A 25,654-nucleotide genomic window follows, 5' to 3' on the forward strand; every position below is an offset into this window, starting at 1 on the left:
AGAAAGACGGTGGACAGCCGAACGGGTTACGCGACGAGTCGCGACACGACGCGACGCGACGCGACGAGAAGCGACGAGACGAGACAAGACGAGACGAGACGAGACGCGACCAGACACCAGCCTCGGTGGGGATAAAGCGTGGGCTCCTTATGTTCGGGGTGGTGGATACTTCCGGCGGGGGTGCGAAGGCGGGCACCGTATTCCTCGGTCTCGTTGGTCAAAAACCACGAGGACTCCTATCCAGTCGCGTCGGAGGGGATACAGGCCCCCTGCTGGGACTCGAAACTATCGGGTTGTGGTGGGGATCGCTACCACCAAACTCAATGGTAAGTATCTCTTCGATTTACTCGCAAAGGATTCGCTTCGGATCGATCAACTTTGCGGTTCGCTTCTTCGAACGTATATCCCGTTCATTTTCATTTGTAAAACTACCTGTACGGAAAACCACGCGAAAGCCATCGAAAACTCAGCGGTAGAGATGATGAACGAGCAATGTAAGCTCGATTGTAAGCTCGATCGAAAACATTCGACGACGTTGACACGTGCAGGCACGCAGACAACGATCGACTTCCGCGCGAAAGCAAACGCTTAAGCGTCGACGGATTCGTGGATTATATGAAAATCGAGAATCGTTTCTATAGGTATGAACGGATCTTAATTTAGCGGTCCATGCTGACCCAGACATGGTCTCTACCGAACAGTCGCGGTTCTTCGCCGGCTGGGTCATTGACCCAGTTCGTATTCTTTTACGATAGCAACGCCCGGTTTTCACCATGGACGGTACCAGAAATATCCCTTTTGCCACCGAGGACGAACATTCACGAACCGATACTTTCGAGCTTTGTCCGCGCGCATCTACTAAACGCGAAATCCGCCACAGTCGTAACCTTGCATGGCGGTTCTTTTCGCGCTAATTCGCGATATCGTCTCGCAGCGGTTTCGTACCAACCGCCCTTTTGCGGCAGGAGATTTTCATTTATTATTGAAAAGGCGCCGCGTCGCGCCGCGACGCAAGAATATCGTACGGATTAACATTTTCACGCTCACTCGGGAAATTGCGGACACCCAACACAACGCTAATCGCTAATCGCTGATCGATGTCCGGTTTCGCGAGTTTTCTTTCTACGTTTCAGAGAGCGTGGAACTCGTTCGAATCGGTTTACAGGACCGCTCGACTATGACGCGACACCGGCGCGGCAATTCCATGTGGCTCTGCAAAATTCGATTCCTCGAAACGGTCGTATCTGTCGCGACTTCGTTCTCGGTTACTTTTCGAACGGTAATATTACTTGCCTGCTCGACCGCGTGTCCGAGTACATACTGCGCGCGAATTCATCGGTTTCGAGTCGTTCGAATACGATTCCCGAGATCACGTGCTTACGCGAACCAGCCTTTTTTTTCCGGCGATAAACTCGGCGAGCGAGAAACGAAGCGGATCGTAGGCAAATTATTTGCATCTTTCGTCGAAATGGTCGATCGCGCGAAGACGTGTCTACCTATATGCATGTATACCCATTTATCGATAGTGATGCGACGAATCAGGCGTAAACGCGGCTACTGCCTATTCCCACGGTCTTCGAACCATTTTTTTCTTAAACGTCGGAAAAATTCGAAGAATTATTCAGATCGAATCGTCGACTTCTCTCCGGATCCATCTTGGCAAATTGGCGATGCAACGCGACGCGACCGCGAATAATTCGGAACGGTAGAGCCACGTTAAGGTTTACCGTACGATACGGGCTAAGATATTTCGAAATAATGACGATCGATGTGACAAGCTGTTGATCGTATCGTGGCAATCGTATCGGTGAATTAAACTGTCGGTGAGTAGGATAACGCTGCAAAAACGGGAAAACTGGTATGCTGTGTATCCGCGTGTTCGTACTACACTATTACAACTGTTACGGGCGGTGAGCACGCGTGCACGCAAACGTGATCGATTCTGTGATTGTGTGCATACGCGAGAAACAACTTGCTCGCGTAATCAAGCCTGCAATTTCTGATTGTTTACATGCGAGGGCATTGCCCGGATGCCGTTTACCTTACGTACATTCCAGGTGTTACCACTCCCTCCTTCGCCTCCTATCGCTTTCAGCGCACCTACGACGCGTATACGAATCGCATACGATACGCTCTGCCTTGTACGCCGCGCGTCGCACCGTGCCGTACCGTACCGCACCGCATCGCAACGCACCGCAACGCAACGCAACGCAACGCAACGCAACGCACCGCACCGCGTCATGATCGCAATCGCCACCGCCACCTCTTTGAAGCAACTAGCCGCCAGGTGTCCAACCGTCTATGTAATAAGTGGATCGACCGATAGATTGTTTAACAGAGACGGCAATACGATATGTGACCTATCGGTTACAATTAGATTACGGTTCTCGCGGCTTCGATAAGCTCGCAATTAGAATCGGACTCTCGACTACGCATCCCCAATGAGATCGTTTGCGTCTCCCGATTCGAATTCGATCCCTGTTTCGCGTGGCCTCGATTTCTCCTCGTATGCGTCCGGAACCGATCGAGTTGCCCACCTTTCGGTTACCGAATCTTACCGAAATGCCTTTATCGGTACGCTTCTACGAATCTATATTTTATTTTCGTGTTCGCTGTTCTCGCCGATGGAGAACTATAGGCGCTATCTGACGAATCGTCGCTATAAATTCACATCGATACAACGCGTTTAGCGATACGTTGGAATAGGTCAATCCCCGACGACTTTACGTGGTAACGTTGTTAATGCTCGTCGACGGTCCGAACCAAAAAACAGGAAACCCGACGAGGAATGCTGAACAGTTGATCGAAGAACAGGAGTTTCGCGTGAAAATACATATATTTGAAGAGTTCGAGGTTATCGGCGAGCGGTCGAGCGAGTGTGCGAGTGCGGGTGGGAGCTCGTGCGCGTGTGCGCGTGTGCGCAATCCATCTTCGAACGGGTTTCCTTTCTAACGGCTAATAACGGACCCTAACTGGTCAGACGCGAGAAGGCAGTTTTTGACTGTCCGTTATTTCTTGTCTGGGCCGTCCCTCGAATTACCTCCAAAAACTCTTCTCGAACCGTGGTTCGATCCGTTAGAAACCGTAACGAGTAGTTGCGGCGCGCACGAGTACGAGCGCGAGCACGAGCACGAGCACGAGCACGAGCACGAGTACGAATGCAAGCACCAGTAGCTATAACGTATAAGCCCGGGAGCGAGAACGAGAGCGCGAGTACGAGAGTGCTTGTGCGTGTGCGAGAACGCGCTAACGGCCAATTCGGTGGTTCAATCGAATCCCTTTGAAAACAGGAGTTCAATTGGTCGAATCAGGCGATTCTACGCATCGTGTAAATATATTCGTTTGGATTCCGAGTCGGTTTGGTACGCAAAACGAAATCGCAATCGGTTCGGTGAAAGGTTGCAAATAGGAAATCCGAAAACGTTAACTCGCGAACCCAGGACAAACGCGGAACAAACCGCGACAAGTATTGCGAGCACGTGTAATACGTGCGAGTACGTAACAGTCGGGATAATGCCGGGTGAAGGACCGAACGAACGATGCGTTGGACGGATGAACTGGTTGTCCGATTGCCCGGTTGCCCGGTTGGTCGTGTGCTCGGTTCCTCGGTCGCGCGCGCCCGTTACCATCACTGACCACTGCCAACGGGTCGATGACCCGAGACCTCTTTCGCAGCCGAAATTTTCGAGATCGCTCGTTCTCTAGAGCGAGCCGAAGCGAATATACCGGCTGTCCTTCCTTCGTTCTCCTAAGTACACACATACATAGGTATGTTCCGTCTCGCTCCGTGTCGTCCGTCTTGTCTCGTCTCTCGTTTCTCGTTTCTCGTTCGGTCTCGCGCGCTTCTCTACAATGGATTCGTTTAGCAGTTGTTCCTGCACGCTGAAAAATTACTAAACTATATTATCTTGCTTTTCTCCGTCACCTCCCCTCCCCATCAGCAACCAGTCGGCACTGTCGTCGATGGATACATGGCCGCGAGAAACAATTTAACCGTGTCGATAGACCGCCAAACTTTCCCGCTGATGTGCCACGACCGACCAACAGACCAAGCGATTCTACTTTTAAACGTAACAGAATCCTGTATGTTATGTAACCAACGCAGAAAGTCAATGGCCAAACTGCTCGATCAGCCGATACCGCGACACACGGTGTCGTTCACGAAACCGCGGTATCGTTACCTACGGTTCCCGCTCAGACTTCGAACTTGCTGAAACTATGCATTTCTCGAATCGTTTTGTACCGTATTACGCACGTCCGAGGAGTAATTGCAAAAGCGAACGTCAAAGTTGCGTTACAAGAATTCGCTAAACAAGAATATCTGATTGTTTCGTAACCGGTCGAGGAACCAAATCGTTGGTACTGCCCGATCTTGCCCGAAGGATGCGCGACGGGAACGATCGTTAGTTCTCAGCTCTGTTTATCGCGTGGCGGCGCATCGCGTCGTATCGAATCGCATTGCATCGAACCGAGCTGCAAAAGCACCGCGCGTCTATCACATGATCGACGCATGACGTTACGTTACGCTCAAGAGCGGAGCAACGAATTCGCGACTCTTCTAATGCCCGCATACAATACGCAACTATACGATCAATGACTGGAACGATGACGACAAAACGAGTTCAGGTGAATAACGTAAACACCTTCGACTCCGAACGAAGGAGCGAGTTCGGGTGAACGACCGACAAACTAGCCTAAGTGCCGTATACGCAAACTATCTGCTCTTACTGGACTGTAACTATTGCGATTCAACCGGATTTATCGATCTTAAATCATTACGGGAGGAACTGTATTCGCTAACTTTGAATCGATCAATGTCCATCTATGGGATAATTAAGCGTAAAATACAATAAAATAAAACTATGCACGTTTCGCGTACAACGATGGGTTAGTAGCGTAACAGGTAAATGGAAAATGAAAGGAAATGAGAAGGAAGGAAAGGAAAGGAAAGGAAAGGAAAGGTAGAAAGGGAAGAAATAACATTTACGTTGCGCCCTCCTATCTACTGGTAGTAATAAATGCACGTGAATTAAATCGTCAAACGGTCAATGCTCGACTGACCTCAACAACAGTAAAAGTGACAAACGGCATAGCTTGTTGTCCAAGTTGGTCGCGGAACTCGATTTCTCGATTCCTGCTCCACTACTTATCGAAACAAGATTCTAGTCGTAGCTGATCGGTCTTCGATCTACTTTTCGTGGAAAGCACGGGGATTATTCCTCCGTCGAATCGATGAACGTTCGAACGAAAAAACGAAACGGCCAGTTTCGGTAGCGATTTCGAGTCCGATCGGAAAAATTGGAAAATGAAACGAGGAAAATGTTCGCGAAACTATAACGACGCAATCGCGATAAACGCTAGGAAGAATTGCAAATGTGCTGAATAGATTGGTAGGGATTGGCTCGAATCGAGATCGAAATATCAACGCGAGCCTTCGAAACAGGAAACCTCGTGTTGGTATCTCTCGAGGAAAAGTTCGAGTTCTCGGTATCAGGAATGTATTAAACGCAAATCGGGTCGTACAGCGATGGTCGATGTAAACACTTTTTTCTTTTACCGCGGACGTGGTAATGGATCGAAGGTCGGTTACGCGCAGATCGATACTCTCTTTTTTGCGATCTGATCAATTTTACGATAGAACGAGATAGTCTAATAAAAAGGTGAACGGGACAGGAAGGTACCTGCGCTAGTACCGTGGGCGTATTGTACCTATACATTTATATACATAGATATAGATATGGGCAGAGGTACAATTACCAGTATAATAATGTACGTATTGTATTATTGTATGTCGTGCGTGTAATAGAGTTGCGTCGAACCGAACAAAACACTCGACGCGCATAGATTCTAGACGCATAGTTCTACTCTGATTTTCGAAGTACAGGTCCGAGGTTGATAAGCTTTCTCGGGAAATTTTGGTACGCGACGTTTTCGCGTGAAAATCCTTACCAACGTAACCGGAGCGAACCGATTTTGAAACCCGTCGATCCGTTCCGGTGACCAGCCGTTTAGATCGATCGATCGGTATGCGACGTACTGCGCACTCGGTCTCACCTTTCGGATCGCATGATCCCAACTACCGAAAGGACATTGACCGGTGTTGTATCTAGAGTGTGGCAAGTGGCAAGTGACAAGTGTATGAAATAGTTGTTGTGGTATAGTCGCGTATTAGCAACCGCAGGGCAACAGCAACGCGCGTCGTTTGTTCGTGGAGAACGATGGTAGATGCGCGAGCAAACGGGTCGCGAGATCGGGCCGCGAGCACACGAACCGCTCGTAGAAAGGAAGGGGCAAAGTTTAGGAGGACGGCAAAAGGGAAGATCCGCTGAACGATCGAGGTGAAACGATATTTTTATATGTTCAATGACGCCGCGTGTTTCGAATCGTCCCGAAACACGTGTGCGTCTCGTAATTCGCAAAACCGTCGAAATGGGATAGATGGAATAGACGGGAACGAGCGAACGAAATCCGACACGAATAGGAAACACATAAATACTGCAAAACGAGATATCCGTCTCTCCTGCTTGGTAACACCCGCGCGGTACCGCACGCCGTCGCATCGATGCGTCGCGGCGCGTAGTCAGATTTTCCGTCAGCCGTGTTCCTCGTCAGCGCCGAAGTAGTCAGCTCTTGTGTCGCGCCGTTAGCGTTAAATTTCGAAGCTGAAAATGTATACAGTGTTGACGCAACGCGTATCCCTCGCGATCGTGATCGTGATCGTGATCGTGATCGTGATCGTCATCGTACCTGTGCCCGTACTCGTAACCGTAACCGTATTCTCGCGAACAACGTCTTTTCGACGCGAGGGATCGGTAAGCGTTCATGGCAATAAAACGGTAAAATACACGCGTGTCGCATCGCATAGGAAGATGATCGACACTCCAAATTCCACGCAATGCCGGCTGATACGTTGCGATTAAATATTGTCGGCGCCATATTTATCTGGCTAACCGGGTACGGTAGAATTCGAGAAATTCGTTTCTCTGGGCCTCGTCGAAGATAATCGAATTCTGTACGAGAGAGAAATACCGTGTCGAGCGACCATGAGAGGCCAATCGTAATTACGTCACCATGGCGACAGATATAGAATCACTGTCACTCTCAATGTAAACCGTAATACGCACAGGTCATAGGCCTTTTATTTTCTTTGAAACGTTGCTGCACGGCGGGGTCGCGTTCAACTTCGTCTTCCATTTACGCCTGGAACATCACCCCCGACGCGACGAAATCAAACGGAGGAACCGTATTAATTTACCTTTTCCTCGCCCACTGTACCACCTGTACCGCGATTATTTTTCCCCATATACATGCAGGTATAATCCTATGTCTTCTCGTCCACAGTTTGCATCGTTAGGTCTGTGCCCGTGTACGCCTTCCCCTTTGCCTCGGCTGGTATTTTTCTATTTTCGAATAGCTTTGGTCGAAACGCGAAACGAACAAGGAAAACGTGGCAGACGGCACAAGAAACGAAGAAAGAAGGAGGGAGAGGGAGAGGGAGTGGGAGAGGGAAAGAGAGGCAGAAAGAAGTGAGCGGACAACTCGTTTGTTCTTTTTTGCGTGCATAGTTACGTTTAACGCACTTATATATCCACGTACGTTATACATAGCTGCGGTACATAGACTGGCGCAAACGGGAACCGACAATCGCGTTGCCGTCAGACAATCCCAGGAGACAAAGCAACGCCGAAGAACGTTTTGTCGTACCGATTCGAATGTCCGCGCCAGCAATTAAGCGCTCCGAGAATCGTTGAGAACGGTTCGACACCGCTCTGCCACGTTTTCTTCGCAGGGCAGAGGCAAGAGGAGAATCCGAGGGGTCTTTTCGGTTTCGGTTTCGGATTCGGGTGCCTCTGCACGCAGCGTGAAATAAAACGAACCCGTCTACCGTAATCGTATGTATCTGGGTATTTGGGTAGTGTCCGTTTGGTAACCTTGGTTATAACCTCATTTCGAGAGTACATCGAGCGATCGAGGGATCGAACGATCAGCCGAATCACTCCGAATTCGATTCGCGCGGCTCTCCTTTTTCGAATGAACGAAACGTTCTGTATATCTTTGCGAGTCTCGTCGTCGTCGTCGTCGACGACGTCGTCGACGTCGCCGTCGTCGGGTCTAGAGTGTAACGCACCGTGTCGCGAAGGGTACCGGCGTCGTTAATGCAGGTCAAGTTCTGTGAAGTCAGTCGTTCGCCAATTTCGTCGAGGTTCGTCTGTTTCGAAGAAAAATTACGCGAGACACGTTCGAAAAAAATATTTTGGCTTTTGAAATTGTACAAGTCGAATTTATTTGCCTCCTGCGCGCCGCGCCGCGCTGGCCCGCAGACGCGAGGAGTTTTTTCGCTTTTGTCAGCATAGAGCGACAAGGAAACGTGAACACCTCGTCTCGTCGAACTCCGACCTAACCTAAGGTACCGAGGCTAAGCGTAAAAGTGATTGCTCGTACCGAAAACTCCGCCGGTTCCTCTTCTATCCTGTACACTTTTGTTTAGCGTTACCGGCGAGAAGCCTAATGTCGAGTTGCGGAAGACCGGCTGGTCCCTGCGGTGGATATGACGTCGAACAAATTAGCAACCGCTGCGAAACCAACTTCTGTCCGCCGAGAGGTCCTCGGAAAATTTGTATCGTACCGCCTGTTCCGCAGGGACCTGTATGGAAGCATTGCTGCCTTCGAAAATACAATTATCCCTGTTTGTTTCACAAAAAACCTCGGCCATTTAGACACTCCACGAATTTCGATCTGTTCTCTCAATATTGAAGACGCCACGATCGAGAACGGATAACGGGTTCTAATTTCGATTAAATATAATCGTTTCCCGTGACTAAATCGTGTTTCTATATCGAATACGAGAGCTGTCGGACCACGCGGCCGCGACAGGCAAAATAGCAAATAAGGTGAAAATCGGCGCGAGACTCGGTGCAAAAGCATATTTTTGTCGCGTACAGCGAACGTTTCAGAAACATGACAGGATTGTCGCCGAGCCTATCGCAGCTCTATCTTTCTGAAAATGGAGACGCGAGACGCGACCATTATATCTTGAAAATCGTCGGGAAGATCGAGTTTACCCGACACACGAAACGTTGTTTCCTCTGTCGCGCGTAGACGTAGACGTAGAGGCATAGACGCAGACGCACCCACTGATAAGCCGCAGAGGTCACGAATTCAAAGCTGCACGCGTGCACGGATCTACGAACTGCAAACCCCGAGGATCGATCCTTCTTCTTTCTTTCGTTCGATAACCATTTTTTCTGATATTGCGAAAGAGTACGGTTGCATCCTTGTCCTTTGCCGCGTTTCTCTGCTTTCTCTGAACATTCACGTCCCACGACATCGTGACACGTCTAACCCGAGACAGCCACGACGAAATCACATTTGATCGGCCGGCGGATAATCTTCTGTCCTTGATAATTTATACTGTTTTTCCGTATTTCTCGTCTGTCGTCCGTCGCGTCCGTCGTCTATCATCTGTCGTCTCTCGTCTCTCATTTCTCGTTCCTCGCCTCTCGACATCGATTCCGTTCCAACTAGCATGATTCTATCAAAAATCTAACCCAGACCATTTGCCTTTAGAGAGTCCGCTTTCACGCCCGCCGGGCTTTTTCGTAATATAATCCAGCGAATTCAACGGCATAATTTTTAAGTAACTGGTAAACTATTTTGGGCATGTGACCACCAAGTATTGCGAGAGCCTGCTGTAGCTTCTGGTACGATACTTTCTTTCGTCTCTGTTTAACGGAAGAATCGTCGGAAAGAACGCGAACCGTAATTCCAACGACGCGTTTTTCTACCGCAATCACCGTTTTCTTTCCCCCCTTCTAATTCGCTTGTATTCAGTCGCGTCGTACGTTGGCGACTGTACGTAACAAGGAAACGGGAAACGTATTCCCTTCGGGACGATCGATCGAGGGATTGCGACGCGAGGATTGGCCGAACCAGCCGGGTGTCTTTGGACCAGAAGCGTACGCGTAAACACGAGAGGACGAGGAAAACACCTGCAATAGAATAACGTCAGGACGGCTGGCGCCTATGTATCGAGCGACTGGACCACCCTAGACATCCGTATCCGTAGAAACCCGGCCGCGGGCTATCGGGCAATCGGGCTCACAGCCAGATACGTACGGGAGCGCTACGTATAGCGGCGAAGCAACTTTTCAAAACGAATCTACCCTTTAGTTCCAAGATTCTGCTACCAGAGTGTACGTATCGATATGGAACTGGCAATAGTTACTGTACAGGTATCGTTACCCGTGATATGCATGCACCTACATGTATTAAACGCGAGTAAACGCGCGTCGCTTATCTACGAGCGTACTGCCCCCAATACGGAAATCGCGACCGAATGTCGGTATCGATGCTAATACTAAGAGTTTGGGAGTTTGTGATGATACACCTACGAATCGATTGCGTAAGATATTAAAGTTAGCACGCGCAGGCTGGGTCTCACTTTCAGCATGTCAAGGACATCGGCGACAGACCCCGTCGGCCTAATTCCCCACGATCGCCACCAGGACGAACCCGAACGAACATTAAAGTTTTCACCGATGCCTGCTCCCCTGACTATCTCAAGCCTTCTCCTTCTCTCGTTTCTCTTTTCTTTTCTTTTCTTCTCTTGTCTACGCTAGGGCCCCTCTAAGTCCATCCGTCATAATGCATTGTATATACATGTATGTTAGGTACATAACACACGTATATACACATGGATGTATATTTCAGAGTTTTGTTCGAAAGCAATAAATCGGGGCAAAACAAAATCGATATAAGAGATCGAAAAGGCAAAGAGACCGTTGATCGAAAGTTTGCCGAATGAGCGTCTCTCGCATCATTCGTAACGCGTACGTATATCAGAGTGGAGGTGATTTTCTTGACTCTCAGGAAAGTTATCGCGATGATAGACGCGTTGTCCTTGACACGGCGCAAACACGCCGTCGTCGCCATCGTCTCGAACACACGAAAGAATTTTACTCTTCGGGCGCCGAAAGTGAAACACAAGTTATTTAGAGACAACGTGACTGGAAGTTTCTGTTGGTACAATTTATCGATCGAATAGGCGAATAGGCGATTGACGAAGGATAATTGTTTCGCTATCAGTGTTCGGTTCCTCCGATTTCAGTAGGTTCTCTCTTCTCTTTCGAAGGACGTTACGATTACACGCGATTCTCTTGGAAACATAATCGTCGAGTCTTCTTGCCGTTTATCTTTTCTCGCGTCTTCGTTCGTTGCATGCTATCGAGTTCAACGATCTTTTTACTCGACTTTGCTCGCACGCATGTGTGCCTACCTGTAGGACGTAGACAATTAAAAAGCCATATTCGCGTCGCACCGCGTCGCATCGCACCACACCGCGTCGAATTCAATTATGAATAACGTGTTTCTTCATCGACTCTACGTGTCGCGCGATTCAATAGCAAAATCGTTTCAAAACCATTTGCTGGTATGTCGCAAGCTGCGTAACTTCTCGATCTTGAATTCCGCACACGGAATTGTTGTATGCGAATCGATTTTCTTCCTTCTACTCGTTACCGATTAACGTACATAGTTGACGCGCTCGTATTCGCGCTCCTGCTCGCGCTCCCGCTCCCGCTCCTGTTCCCGTTCCCGCTCTCGCTCCCGTTGGTACTCGCGCACGCGAACGAACTCCACCGGATCAACTAATAAGAATAAGGGAAATCGAAGCATCGACTGTACTCGTTCTCGCGTATTTGTTCTCGATACGCGTATACATTTCGTGTACACACGTATGCACAACTCGAAGATGATGAGAGGGACGGCCGGCAGAGAGACCATACAGCTTTGGTTAATTTAATTGTCGTTCGGACATACTGCTATATGTATCGCAAACGTATCCGCTAGCGACACGGATACCGTGCGAGCAAACCAAAACTCAACGGGTGGGTGGTTTTCCTTCTCTAAGAATCTTTCCATTCCATTTACGTAGCGAATCCTCGGTCGAGAAGCAACATTTATTCACAACATCGACAGAACGTCGTCATCCCATGATTCTATCGTTGCATATTTATCGTGAATTGTGCGTGGCAATGATCCACATAATCCTCCCACCGAGTCATTGTGTGTGCTTGTTTGTTCGCGCGTTACACGTAAATGAACTAAACCAATCGAGAGAACGTACACGCTCGAGCGCGCGTTACCAGATCTCGATACATCTCTTGGAAAATATCGAATTTCGAATTCGAGAAAGGATCTCCTTCCGGCAGAGGAAGCGACTCGAGCGCAGAAACAAACGGAGGAAGAAATAATAGAGATAGTGGGAGAAAGAGAGAGAGAGAGAGAGAGAGAGAGAGAGAGAGAAAGAGAGAGCTGGAAAAATGTGGAAGGAAATTGAAAGAAACGAACTGAAATGAAACACGAAGAGACAAATGTAATCGGTGCAACCCGTTTCTCTGTTTTCACGATCAGGTTTGCCGACAGACACTTACTAGCCATGTCGCTGACACTGGCATTGGCCTACTCTCTCCGATGTGGTTCGTTCTCCCGGCTTACCTTCGTAGTCTCGCTTTCTTTCGTGTCTTTTCGCCTTATCGTCCGACTCCCCACCCCCCTCCCATTTCTCTCTCTTTCTCTCTCCTTTTTCCATGTCTTTCTTTTCTCCTTTCTTTCTTTTTTTTTCTCACCTTTCCTCTACCTTTCGCCGGGATGCTTCTAAAGAAATTCGATACGAATAGAAATTCAGATTACGCGAAGTACGTACCACGAAAGACAAGGCGAGAAGTAGAAGTAACGGGGGAACTAACGATTCCAAAAAATCGATTGGAAAAGCATGCGTGCGTACGCGTATTACGCGCGTATTCGCTGTATCCGAGGGCACGTAAGAACAAATATACATGGTACAGATTATGTCTATCGTAGCTATACAACAGCGTATCGGAAAAGGAAGCCAATCGAGTCTCGCTTTTTCTCGTGACCCAGATTTTCGAGGGAAAAGTTGAACATTCTTTCGTATATCGTATTATTATACTCGCAATATACGTAGCGTATGATAATATTCGATGGAAACGATACGCAAGCATGTTACTTGGTAATTTGGTGTAAATGCGAAATCTTTGTCCAATAAGGAAAAGGGTAAAAAATGATGCTAGGCTTGGACGGTTGGCATGCGAGCGTGTTTGTCCGAGGACGAGCAAGGGTCCGAGGCAATCGAGAAAACCGATCGAGAAAACCGAGGTACGGAGCAACGACCGACCATCAAGTAGGTCGGTTGTGGGCGCACGCAATCGTCGCAACGATTTTGAAAAACTGTCGTTCTACTTTTACATGAAAGCACTTTCACGGTCGCTAACCTCACGGTAACGAATCTTACATCGAGAAACTTTTCGTCTTGCTCCACGTTGCATACGCGTACGTACATCGCGATGCGCGCATCCATTGGTCGCATTTGCGAGTATCACGCTTGTACAAAAGATCGATCGAACTCGGATTCGGGTTTAGATTCGAATTAGCATAGGATCGAGATCGCGTCACATCGGTAACAGGAAAAGATCTTGCCGGTTACAACGATTGCGATCGGTGCACGCTTTTCCACGCGGCGAGCGGCGTGTTTCACGAAACAAAAGTTGATCCTGAAAGTTGGCCTACTATCGCTTCGATGATAACGATGATACAGCGCGCAGCTGCGAGGTGGTCTCCGTGTTTGTTTTTTGTCCGATCGGGACACATCTTTCCTCGCTTTCCTCTATTCGCTCGATTCGTACCGATATGTACCTCGTCGCGACGACCGTATCTTCGGTTGTACGACTTTCACGGTAACGTGCACCGTGGAAGGAGAAAGGGAGAAAAGCGGGAGACGTGCACCGTATCGATCGTGGATATCGTCTTTTCTCTTCGACAGCGTTTCGTCGTTCGATCGTTTGAACCTGACCGTGATAGTTGCCTTTGCGCGAGAAAAGCCATCGAATCCTTTACCAGCGCCTCGGTTTCGTACTTTCTGCGCAACGCGTCAAACCGCCCGCGCAGTTGGCCGAATGCTTTCCTCGACAACCCCCCGACGACCCCTTTTCCGACAGGCATTCCCACATTGTATCGTCGCAATCTCTCGTTATCGATGTATCGCGCGAACAGGAAACGCCGGCTCGTGTCTCGAGCGAATAATTTGCTAATACCGCTCGAGCCAGGTATAGGTAAAAGTATTCTGCGAATGTCTATCGCCAGTCGCGTTCGATGCGTCCAAATGAAATGGTAGCGTCGTCATCGATAATGTTACCTCTGAAAGAAACCGCGAATAGTCATATCGCATCGTGTTACGAACTTATGAAAATGCATACCGTTTCTCGAGTAACCTTCGCGAAACAAGTAGGTCACAGGGTCTTTCGTTCGCAGGTTTTCAATTCAACGACGAATCCACCCGCTGGGAACGCACGGTAAAGTAATGTTGCGAGAGACATTTTACTCAACATTGCTGACCGCAACGTTCGGAATTCGCCAAGACCGTGTACGCCAAGTAGTTTTTTCGATGCCGGACGTTCTCGTTGCGAGACAGCTCGTCGACTGACACAATTGAGTAGAGTATATCGAACAAAACTCGGCAACTCGACCGTTTTCGCACCCGGATGATCGAGCGATTCGAACGCGTTGGTCGAGCCGCGATAAAGAAAGGAGATAAGGATTAAAGAAAACGAGATAAAGAAAGAGGCGATGCGCTATGCGGGGAACAGGGTTAACAACGGGGTTAGCCCTAAACGCGCAAAGGACGAGAGACCGAAGCAAAGGGAAGAGAAGCGAAGAGGGAAAGAAATTATAGGAGTGCGGATGCGCGACTGCATGCGCCGCTGCAGCGACGCCCTAGTACCGCAACCCGCCGTTCGACGTCGTCTCGGCGCCACAGTCTCTCTCCCCGCATGTACGGAGCCGGCTGAAAACTGTCGTTCAACGCTTTCCTTCTTCTCTCCCCTGTAACGTGCGCATCGACCCTTTCGTCACGATTTTTTCAAAATGGTAAGTTATCAGGTCGGTATCGATATTACGAATTCATCGATTTTTTTATCTCTCTTCTCTACCGTTCTACGTACGATTCTTTCGTTAATCGTACTTGCGTACATGTCCGTGAAAACCCCTGTCTCGATCTGTCTCGTACCGTGCCGTGCCGTACCGTACCGTACCGTACCGTACCGTACCGTATCGTTATACTGTATCGTGACGTGTCATGCCATGGCGTGTCCGATCGTCGACGTTTCGATGCTACTGTGAATCATCCAGCCAACAGTCGCCAAATATTCTGAAACAATTTTCTCACGGATCCTCGATTCAACGAACGTTATTACCAACGAAATACGCAATAGATTCAGAAATTGTCGGTTTGTCCGTGCAGGTATCCGAATCTCAACGAAATTCATTGACCGATTCGACGACAACTGGTCTGTTAACATCGCACTGTACAGTATACAGCTACGCGATCGAAACGGTTGAAAATCAAACGGGAAAGAAGTCGGACTCGGAAGACTATTCTACTTGATTCGGAGTTGTTGTAATTTGCCACGAGATAGCAGCACCTCGTGGAATAATTGCCCGCATCGCGGTGACCGCGGGAACCGCTTGTATCGTTTCATAATTTGAATTGTAGAGACGGCCGTTATTTTCATCGTAATCATTGACAGCAATAACATCGTCGTCCTAGTTGGCGTCACCATCCTAGTCACCGCCTATCGGCATTGGTATCGTCATCGCCATCGTTATCGTCATCGTCATCGCCATCGCCATCGCCATCGCCATCGTCTTCGCCTTCTGCTTCACCTTCGTCGGCGACGATTCGCAGAAATTTCTGACAGACTATGTGAAAGCTGGTCAATTTCGCAGGTACTTGCAAGCACGAATCCACCGAATCTGCATTCGGAGCATCGGGAACATCGGGATCATCGGGGACACGGAGGAGAAGAAAAAGGGGGGTGCGAGGAACGTACGAGCATATATCGGTGTTCGGGAGGTAGAGAATTGTCGCAGGAACGAGAGAATCGGCATCGCATGTCGTCGCGTAACGGTAATACGGAAGAGATATCGGTGTTGAATTTGGTGGACGGGGAGAGTTTGTGCTACAGTTTAGCTTTGATACGCGGTCGAACGACAGCGGGATGCGACTCGATCACCGTGAGGAACCAAAAGAGTCAAAGTACGAGCGAATGGCCGATCGTGGCGGGAGAGTTTCGCGCCGTCGTGGAATTGGCACGGGGCCCAAACAAATTGGAATTGGAAGCGGCTGGACGAAAAAAGAAGCTCCTTCTGATCCATGAACCGAGAACCACGAGATTACGGGTGACGCCGGTTTACGTGATCTGCGCCGGCCATGACGGATACTTTCAAGGTCCTCGCGGCGAAGATCGATCCCCGGAAAGCGCAGCGACCCGAATCGGTCTCGGGGCTCGCCTCCTGCAGGCTCTCACCGCCGAGAAGTTGCGAGAGGCCGGTTACGAGAGGAAAACCTTTCAGCTCGAGAGAGACTTGGACGGGCCGGAATGCTTGGTGATGCACAGTATGCTCGACGTCGACAGAGCACGCGCGATGAGCCAACGAGAACTTTGGGAATTGATCGCGCGCGAGCTGATGACCGGACCGTTGGCATCGAAGCATCGGAAATATCTAGCGTTTTTGTCGTGTACGAGGTATCGAGGCGCGCCAAACCCTCGCACGCACGAGGACACTATAGCGAGAACGCAGGGGCACGCGGCGCTCGGCGGCGGAGGATTGGCTCTGTTCGGCTCGGCGTGTCTCCACACCTGGCCGACCTGCATGAACCAAGTATTGGCAAGGTTCCTGGACGCGACGGTCGTCGACACCGAACAACTGATGGACGACAGCAATTACCGCGGCACGCACGGCGGCTGTTTCGCTACCACCCTCGGCTCGGTTCTCCACGAGCTGGGACACACTTTCGATCTCGGCCATACCCGCGAAGGCATAATGGGCCGCGGATTCGACTACGTCGATCGAGTGTTCGTCGGCGCGGCTGGGATCGACTTTAACCGAAATCCCGTTCTACGGAAAGATCCGCAACATACCACGGTCGCTTTGAGCAGACCGCTAAGCGTCACGGTCACCGTCCAACAACCGTTCGCACTTTTGAACAGCCCACGAAGGAGTCGATTGCTTTCGGAAACGTCGCGTCCCTCGCCCTCCCAAAGTCCTCCGCGGTTATTCGGTCGATTATCGGCGCCCGCTAGTCCGGAACTCAATAGATCCTTCTCCAAGAGCCTGCTGCAAGCGCAGTCCGCGCACGCGATCGAACAGACTTGCTCTAACTCGCAAACCGATCGAACCTTTTGGACAACTTCGTGCGCGGCCTTTCTTGCCTATCATCGATGGTTCAACAGCGAGGTGGACAACATTCCGAATCGTCGCTTCTACGACATTGAATACGATGGAAAAAGGTAAAACGTTTCGAGAATATCTCTCTCTCTCTAATCTATCCCGATCGTTTTCCATTCTTCGCGCGAACCACGATCCACGATTCCTTCCCCTTTCCGTTCTGTGTCTGTTCCCATCCCCCTCTCGCTTTCCCTGTTGACGCTACACCGCCACTACTACCGCATTACTAAATACTGCCGCCGCCGCCGCCGCAGCCGCCACCACCACCACCACCGCCGCCGCCGGTCGCTGCTGCTATCGCCACCGCACCCGCCGTAATCGCCGTACCACCCCGACCCATTCCGCTTCGACTATGAATCGTTGATACGCTTGTAATGTTTTTCTGTTTGTATGTGATCGCAGGAACGTGGTGAGGTCGCGTTTCGGAGTACGAGTGATAGAGCTTAGGGAGACCTCGGGCGGAATGGTATGCGGTTTTCGACAATTCCCTGGAACTCGACCGCCACTGGAAGCTCTGGTTCCACCGGCTCCACCCCAGTGTCTCGTTGCTCTGACTCTAGTCGCCGAAGATTCGGCCGGCAACGTACTCAAATATCCTCTCCCAACTGCATTTTGAAGTTTCGTGCTCGACGTCCCTTGGCACGGACTGAAATCCTTGGACGAATACCCAACCAGTGCCAACTTGTACGAAACGACGCGAGTGCGTTCATTTTCACGTACCGTGTATTCGTACGAGGTAACGCTTCAGCCTAATCGAACTCGAACCAGAAATCGAATATGCCTCCTAGTCGCCATGATTTTGTGAAATCTATTTTTCATGAATACGCTATTGTAAGAAGTAAGTTTCGTCACTTTATACTTTACACCATACGAGAATCGTTACCGCGACAGCCTTGGCTATCGTTCACCGACAGCGTGGTAGCCGAATAAATTGCAAACGAGTGAATGCGGTTCATCGTGTGTGCTAACGCGCGTATGGATACCAAAGCGCGAGAAAGAGAGTGCTTTGTATAACGTTACGACGGATGCAAATGTGGTTTCTTTTGTAAATATCATTTCACTAACGCTAGACCAGCTACGAAGTAATACTCGTCGGCACGTCGATCGACGAACGATAGACACGTGTGCGTACGTGTACACGTCTATATGTGCACGTACGTATAAATCAATGTAGGTGTATATCTATGTATACATGTAATACATGAAATCGTGAAATTTTCGTTTGTTACTGACAACTTGGAAAAAGTCGAGATAAAATTGCAAAATTTATTCATTCCGACACAACTATTGTATCGTGCCGTATAGGGACAAACTCTTTTCCAGAGGGAATTTCAAACGACTAGAATGCCTTATCGGTGATAATAATCATATAGGCGTAGCGAAAAGTACAAGTTAATTATTAAGTGCGGAAACTTGGTACCACGATACAACGCTAACTATAGACGATAAAACACGGTTCAATTGCAAAATGTTTGTACCGAAACGCGTTCTATTTACATACACACGCAGATAGAGAACATACAAATTTCATGATTACTATGATTCTCATTATGATCATTATCACGATCGTATCTTCCATAGGATTAAAAACAAAAAACGGTCGAGTCTATGGATAAACCGCGCGTTACTCGTGTACATACATTTATGCTATATGTATACGTATGCTACATCACATCGTAGAATAAAACGTTATCTAGACACTATCGTAACCAAGCTTTATCGAAGTGCTCGTTAAAACATACATTTATTCAAAGTATTGTTGGTTTTAACATCGTTAGCAATCGATACTGCTGTTCGAAACAACGCAACGCGTTCGGAGGGATCAGTCTAGCGATCGCGATTTGGTCCACCGACGTGCTGGCACTTCTCGTACTTCCGAAACGATAAATCTTCTCCTTTCGTACGTGTGATTCTTTCGAAAGTTCCATTGATATTCGTTTCATTTGTCAGCGACTAAAAGTAACTACTTTTTTGGTTAACCATGTTGTCTGCCGTATCGAGTACAACGGACAAGACGGATGCGCTCGATAGTGAAATTGAAATATTGTTTCCCGAGATCGTTCAACAGAAGATAAACACGGTTGAATTTTTAGTTGCGGCACGTGGCGTTGTCAGAATAGTAGGTACGTACGCTTCAATTCGGTGCGACATAACAACACATAACCTACGCGAAAGTCCACGAATAAATTATGCTCGAACCGCAATATAGTCGATCAATCCATTAATGTTTCAGATAAACTTGGCAAACTCTTTGCTCCCGTCAAATATGATATTCAAGGCAATATCGATGTAAGTTTTTTTGGACATCCGAACGCGAGTGCGTGTACACACCGAACTATATTGTATATATATACATATATCTATTTACCTATACATACCGCCGAAATCGTCCGATATCTGTGGTACAATTTCTTCCAATCTAATTGCAGAAACTCGCTGCTAGACACGCGACAGATACAGAAAAAAATGTAACCTTGCAGGACATGATTCTGATTGAAAAAGCTTCCGAAACGAAATTAGTCGCCGTGGATGCTCTGTTATGGTTGACTAGGTACGTGCGTTTCAACTCTGTGCTTTCTCGCGATAAAACCTGCTTCGCTTTTTCTGTTTCCTTCTTTCTCACTCCCCCCCCCCCCCCCTTCCTCTTGTCCTTCTCCTCTCCCTTTCTTTTTTTCTTTAATATGACGAACCCGAGTATTATTGCAGAGGGTTACACATGATTTTACTGTTCTTTGAACAAATTATTGAGGACAGTAAAACAGGTTCCCCGACAGAAGATTTGGTAGCGTTTCTTAAAAAATCCTACAAAGAAGCCCTAGAACCCTACCACGGTTGGATGGCGCAACAGCTTTTCGATGTAAGTGCGCATTTATCGAAGGAAATTTCGGTAAACATTGTCGAACGAAAACGTAATTCTTTTGGTTTCTTTTATTCTAATATTAGATTCTTTCGCGGATGGTTCCCACACGCTCGCAACTATTGTCTGCGTTGACTGCAAACGCGCAAGCCGATAAACACGATATCGTAAGCGACATGGAAATTTACTTAACAAGTCTGCGTAAAAATGTTTTGGCCATACAGTTGTTTTATAAAACTCATAACCTTGAAGATGCAAGATAAAAATTTGAGTTGTCGAAATCAGTATTATTCGATGTACAAACACAAGAGTGATGTAAATAAATAGCGAAAAGAGGCACGTAATAGTAACTTTCGCGGATGATTGGGAAATAAAAATTTATTAATATACAATCTTCCATAATAAATTAATACTTGATAGAAGTGTTATACAGTTGCGCCAAGTAAAATGTTCTAGCACGAAGATCTGCCAAATTCTTCAAGGCGATCACACCCGTAACAATTTCAAGGAAAAGAAGAAAAATCATAAAATAACCGACGAACACGTTGCTATATTGAGACAACGATCCATGGTAGTAAACAAGAAACAATTCCAGAGGTAGTTCTATCAATATCGAAATCAACCAACAAGCCGCCAATTCTGGAATCTGGTAAACACCGCCTTGTATGACAATTACCTAATCGAATACTAGACAATTATATTGTAATGTGATATCGAATGTGATTACCTTCCCACCAAGATTTCCAAGATATCCCAAGTATAACTTCAAACTTTCGGACACCAAAAGTATGAAAAATATTATCAGCAATATCGCGTCGTAAACATCTCGTACGTATTTACTGTACTGAAAAAAAACACAAAGAGACGACTAGATTAATCGATTGGATACGCCAACAATTAAATTTTTCACTTTATACATCGAATAAACAAAAGTATATTTACATTGAAATCCAAATTTAGTACGGCTACCAGTAACCAAATCGGAAAGAACCAAAGATTAATGTACAAAACTATTTGAAAAGGCAAATTTGATTTTATTTTGTTTCTTGTTGTCCGTTCCATTTTATGTATTTCAAAAGATCAACGAATTCGGCACACTGACTTAAAAATTGATTCGATGAATGTATTCATCGTGTCAAATTTACGCGTTTTCACAATCAAAATCTATGCAAGTACGACATTCTACGAATTCAAAATGTTTTTTGGTTAGGGTTAGATAGTAATTGGTAATCGAAAACACACAGCGACATAGTGACAGAATAACAATGAAATAGAAGTGGAGCGCGATCTACGGTGAAACGCTGAAACTACCTGTCGGCATATTATGCCGTCTGCCGGTCTATGTAAATAGATGGTACCGCTGCGTTATTCCCCGAATGTTCCATTAAAAAATTGAACGCGTTTATTAAACATGTGTACACGAAGATTGAGCTTTGCGAAAGTATCATCAGAATGTATCTAGCAAGCGTATAGAATGTACAATAATTACATACTGATCGAATTCTTTCAATCCGATATAAGAGGGTATAAGCCCTACTATAACGAATTTGTGAGTCGAGAATGTCTAGGTTATCGTAAACGTGACAACAGCAATTATTGCACCAAACAATAATTAAAATTATCATTTACGATAAGGCACCTGACCGAAGCAAAATATATGAACGAGATAAGAATGTACACACACGGTAATCATACTTGTGTAAGCAATTCCTTCAAATTAAGAAACAAAATACGTCGATGACAAGCACTAATGATTTGTTTTGGTCTGCTTGTAATGGTCGCCGTTTTATTTCAATAGCCGCCATCGTTGATTCTACCAGCTTCGTCATATTTTGTAACGCCTCTCGTGTAAGCCTTTTCGGCAAATTCTTTTCTATATTTTTTGTTATAATCGCGTTCTCTGGATCGAGATCGTTTATGTTTGCGTTTTTGCGTTTTTCGCGATTCTGTTGTACTTCGTGAATATTTATCTCGTTTATGTCGATCCTTGAACGTATTCGCATGCGATGCATCGTCACGGTGGTTTTGAAAACTACTGAATCCATGATAATGCTGAGAGTCTGTACGAACAAAATTGCGACAGTTGTAAGGAGAATCGGCAGGTAACGACGAAGATGCGTTCTGCACGGTGTCGCCGAGATGTTTTTTTGGACTTTCAGTTTTTACTTGATCTACAACTTTCGAGTCACGATTGATTCGATGCTCTTGGGCGATATGATCGATGTATAATTCCATTTGTTGATCTATGATCTCTCTAAGAATTTCCATATGAGACTTTTTATTCGTATGAACTCCTCTATGTTTAGCTCGGCGTCGTTTCAAATTGCGTTCTTGCACGAGCAACTCTAGAAACGATAACTGCTTGTTATCCTTATCCCGATAAACGCTGCAATAAATTACGAAATGTATTAAAAGTTTCACGTTAAAAGCTGAAAGAAAAATACATCGCTTGTATAGACTTACGGCGTATCGGTATCTGTAAAGTCATGCCCAACATCCACTTTAATCGTACGGGAGACTACGTATTCGTACAATGTTTTCCTTTCGTCACGAGTGAAATCTGTGAAGATTCTATCGGATGTTTGTGGAATTAACCGATCACCCAAACCTATTATCAGTGTTAAGAATGCAGGATTTCAACAGATTTATACATTATAGAGGCAAATAAAATAAGAAAACAAAATCATATACTATTTGAATATGTATATAGAGAAAACACGAAAAAGGATATATAGTGCTTGTGCCAAGTATGACATTGACAACATTCTGGAAAAAATTTGAGCAATTTAAAATATTTAAGGATACATTTTAAGCTTTGTTTTTCTGTACTAACCAACGCTCATGGTAGGATCCTTTATTCTCGCTTCTTCTATGATGCTATTTTGCAAATCTGCATCTACAATCGGAAGTATTTATTCTAGAATTGTTATCGTGCATCGGACCGATAAATCTACTCGAAAAAGACTCGGGAAGGTTTAACAAAGCCCTGTACTCACCCAATTTTATGGAGAAAGGAGAGTGTAAATGTAAACTTGGTTCGGACAATGGTAAATCGAAATCATTGTAACCATCTTCTTTCCACTGACAATGTTCCAAATGCTGATCCAACATTTCCTTTCCGACGCGATGAGACGAATTGTATGGACATATCAGACGGTTATCATTCTGAGGATCCAAACAATTGTATACTTCTATTTTAGATATCTATTAGTTAAACTATATGCAACATGAACGTTTACCTCAATTTCTATGCTCTCTACCGTCCAATCTAAGACAGATCTTATGTCCATGATTTCTTGGTGAATTTTCTTTGTGAAGTCACTTAAATTTTGATGCTGGGTTCTGCGGTGATTCAGCATACAAGTTGACATTTCCGCTCGTATTGTGAAATTTTACGTAAAGAAAACAATCTATAGAAAATAACTAATCAAACAAATCCGTAAATGCGTCTCCTCGCGACATGATATTGTCTGCACGTTTCTCTGAACGCTCTGAACGCTCTGAACGCTCTGAACTATGAACTATGAACTATGAACTATGGAGCAAGTTGTAAGATTTCCTGTCTGTTGTAAGTAAATAGTAGTTCGTAATCCGACCGCTGGTTTCATAGTTCCATGTTCCATTTGGCCATCTATATCTACGGCCTTTTTTGGGTCTCTTGTGCACTGCCTTAAAGGCTTTAAGACAGCAACAATAACCTCCACCTTCACGTGATGAAGCCCGGGCTTCCGGGCAATCGATGTTATCCTCGATTTCAAAAGTTTTGTCACTCGAGGATCTGTTGTTAGACAACTTGGATTGGAATACGAGTATGTCGAGTTTTACAATTGCATTACACGTACGTATATATAATCTACATTTACCACATTCGTATCACTCGCATATTTAGTTAGCAACATTGTACATGTATGTAGGTTAGCGCCTTTCAGATTAATTTAAATTTAAATTAGATCTCCCTTAAGGGTTTTTCACTATTACAGCGTTGATTAACAAGTTCGCCTTTACGTTAATTCGTAATAAGTGTTTAAACAAGAGTGCGAGAAAACATTAATAATTCCAAGATTGAAAAACTGCGGAAATTGAACGCCCAGGCTATCAAAATAAAGTGTCACTATATGCACAATACATGGGGCGGAAAAAACATGAATTATGGAAAATTTAGGGTAATAAATAAATAATCTAAGAGCACAGGGATGTTCTGGAGAATTTTTTGCATCGCCCCGATAAAACAAATCATGGAAAGAATGCCGAATTACCGAGATATTTAATAAAATAGCAAAACCGGCTCGAAAAAAGCGAATGGCAGCGCCATCTGGCGGCGGAACGTAAAAACACCAAAATAGAAATAATTGAAGACTGTAAAACCAACGGTTCAAATTTGAAGTTCTGCATCGAACGTATATCTCAGAGTCCCATAATTATACGCGATTATAGTTTTTGAAAAATATGCCTGCACGGAGCATGAAACGCCCTCGCCATCTAGCGGTGGCGGCCCCGAACTAAACCGTCTAAATAATTCGTGTCGGCTTTTATACGGTGTCTTATGGGGGAAACGGCAAGCATCAATTGCCCCATATTTATAACAATAAAACTAACTTTTGTTGTTATTGGCCTATGGATTGGTACAAGAGCTGCACAATTAATACGTACCGTCCTCTTCTTAACAAACTATCTAAAGCCGGTACGAATTGGTTATGCGGTTTAGTTCGGGGGCGCCACCGTTAGATGGCGAGGCCGTTTCGTGCCCCGAGCACAGGCTATTTTTCAAAAACCAAAACCGCGCACAATTATAGGATTTTCAGGTATGTAACTTCGATGCGTTTTTTCACCGAGGGTATTTTAAGTCCCAGAACATTAAATACGATACAGTTGATCCCGCGTTATTGAATTTTTCGTATTTTCGAGCTTCTAGGTTTCACTACCAGATGACGATCGTCTATATTGTTTCAATCGTCAATATCTTGAAACTATTAATTAGTGGATTTTTTGTCGTACGGGGCTTGTATCGAGGAGTTACACCAAGAAATTTGTAACCACTGATGTCTATTTCAACTGACTTATAGAGTTACTTCGAATTTTTCGATTTTTCTTGTTATTCACTTCCTACGTCAGATGACAGCACAATGAACTTTTAGCGCATGACTTTTTCCTTTTTGGATATTCTAAATCTGTAATTACCTCTAAGCGAGCGCAGCGGCTTTGGCTGATTCTTACACGGAATTAAGGAGTTTAATTAACGATATCGTGTATAATATTCATAGGTCGCGTTTTGAATGGCAGATACGCTAAAATATCACCGAAAGTTGCAATTTTTCCATATCCAGGCATATTGGTTCGTCGGTGGATCGTTGTATCGCTTAACACAACGGACAGCGGAAAACAATGTTCTTTGGCTTTTATTTCGTCGAATGAAATCAAAATAATTGAATGGAGGGAGATGGTCGTATAGACATAGAGATGGAAATAGGTGATGTCGACACAGAGGATTTCGAA

General features: G+C 46.2%; 4 protein-coding genes across 6 annotated transcripts; 2 read left to right on the forward strand and 2 right to left on the reverse strand.

Moving 5' to 3' along the window:
- The first annotated feature begins 22 nt into the window (after nucleotides 1-22).
- On the forward strand, nucleotides 23-17,931 carry LOC143354963 (uncharacterized). Of its 3 annotated transcripts, none has more exons than XM_076789368.1 (3): nucleotides 23-326; nucleotides 15,802-17,366; nucleotides 17,707-17,931. In XM_076789368.1, exons 1-3 carry the CDS (start codon nucleotides 150-152, stop codon nucleotides 17,918-17,920), a joined length of 1,956 nt encoding a protein of 651 aa, XP_076645483.1. In that variant the 5' UTR covers nucleotides 23-149; the 3' UTR covers nucleotides 17,921-17,931. The 3 variants fall into 3 exon arrangements, with proteins under 3 accessions (XP_076645483.1, XP_076645501.1, XP_076645492.1); XM_076789386.1 differs by lacking the exon at nucleotides 23-326 and adding an exon at nucleotides 14,809-14,943; XM_076789377.1 differs by lacking the exon at nucleotides 23-326 and adding an exon at nucleotides 14,842-14,955.
- Nucleotides 17,932-19,285: 1,354 nt separating this feature from the next.
- LOC143354988 (glycolipid transfer protein) lies at nucleotides 19,286-20,484 on the forward strand. The gene is made up of 5 exons (XM_076789424.1): nucleotides 19,286-19,427; nucleotides 19,538-19,593; nucleotides 19,734-19,855; nucleotides 20,011-20,161; nucleotides 20,248-20,484. Exons 1-5 carry the CDS (start codon nucleotides 19,286-19,288, stop codon nucleotides 20,422-20,424), a joined length of 648 nt encoding a protein of 215 aa, XP_076645539.1. The 3' UTR covers nucleotides 20,425-20,484.
- Nucleotides 20,485-20,528: 44 nt separating this feature from the next.
- LOC143354997 (transmembrane protein 17B) lies at nucleotides 20,529-21,400 on the reverse strand. Its single transcript, XM_076789435.1, has 3 exons — nucleotides 21,104-21,400; nucleotides 20,889-21,005; nucleotides 20,529-20,807 (listed from the first exon to the last, which is right to left on the reverse strand). The coding sequence occupies exons 1-3, from the start codon at nucleotides 21,221-21,223 to the stop codon at nucleotides 20,568-20,570; spliced, it is 477 nt and encodes a 158-aa protein (XP_076645550.1). The 5' UTR covers nucleotides 21,224-21,400; the 3' UTR covers nucleotides 20,529-20,567.
- A 140-nt stretch (nucleotides 21,401-21,540) lies between these two features.
- LOC143354980 (U11/U12 small nuclear ribonucleoprotein 48 kDa protein) lies at nucleotides 21,541-23,652 on the reverse strand. The gene is made up of 5 exons (XM_076789414.1): nucleotides 23,401-23,652; nucleotides 23,158-23,326; nucleotides 22,995-23,057; nucleotides 22,625-22,769; nucleotides 21,541-22,547 (listed from the first exon to the last, which is right to left on the reverse strand). Exons 1-5 carry the CDS (start codon nucleotides 23,530-23,532, stop codon nucleotides 21,953-21,955), a joined length of 1,104 nt encoding a protein of 367 aa, XP_076645529.1. The 5' UTR covers nucleotides 23,533-23,652; the 3' UTR covers nucleotides 21,541-21,952.
- Nucleotides 23,653-25,654: the final 2,002 nt, after the last annotated feature.

This window comes from Halictus rubicundus, chromosome 1, assembly GCF_050948215.1.
Source record: "Halictus rubicundus isolate RS-2024b chromosome 1, iyHalRubi1_principal, whole genome shotgun sequence".
Lineage (NCBI taxonomy): Eukaryota > Metazoa > Arthropoda > Insecta > Hymenoptera > Halictidae > Halictus > Halictus rubicundus.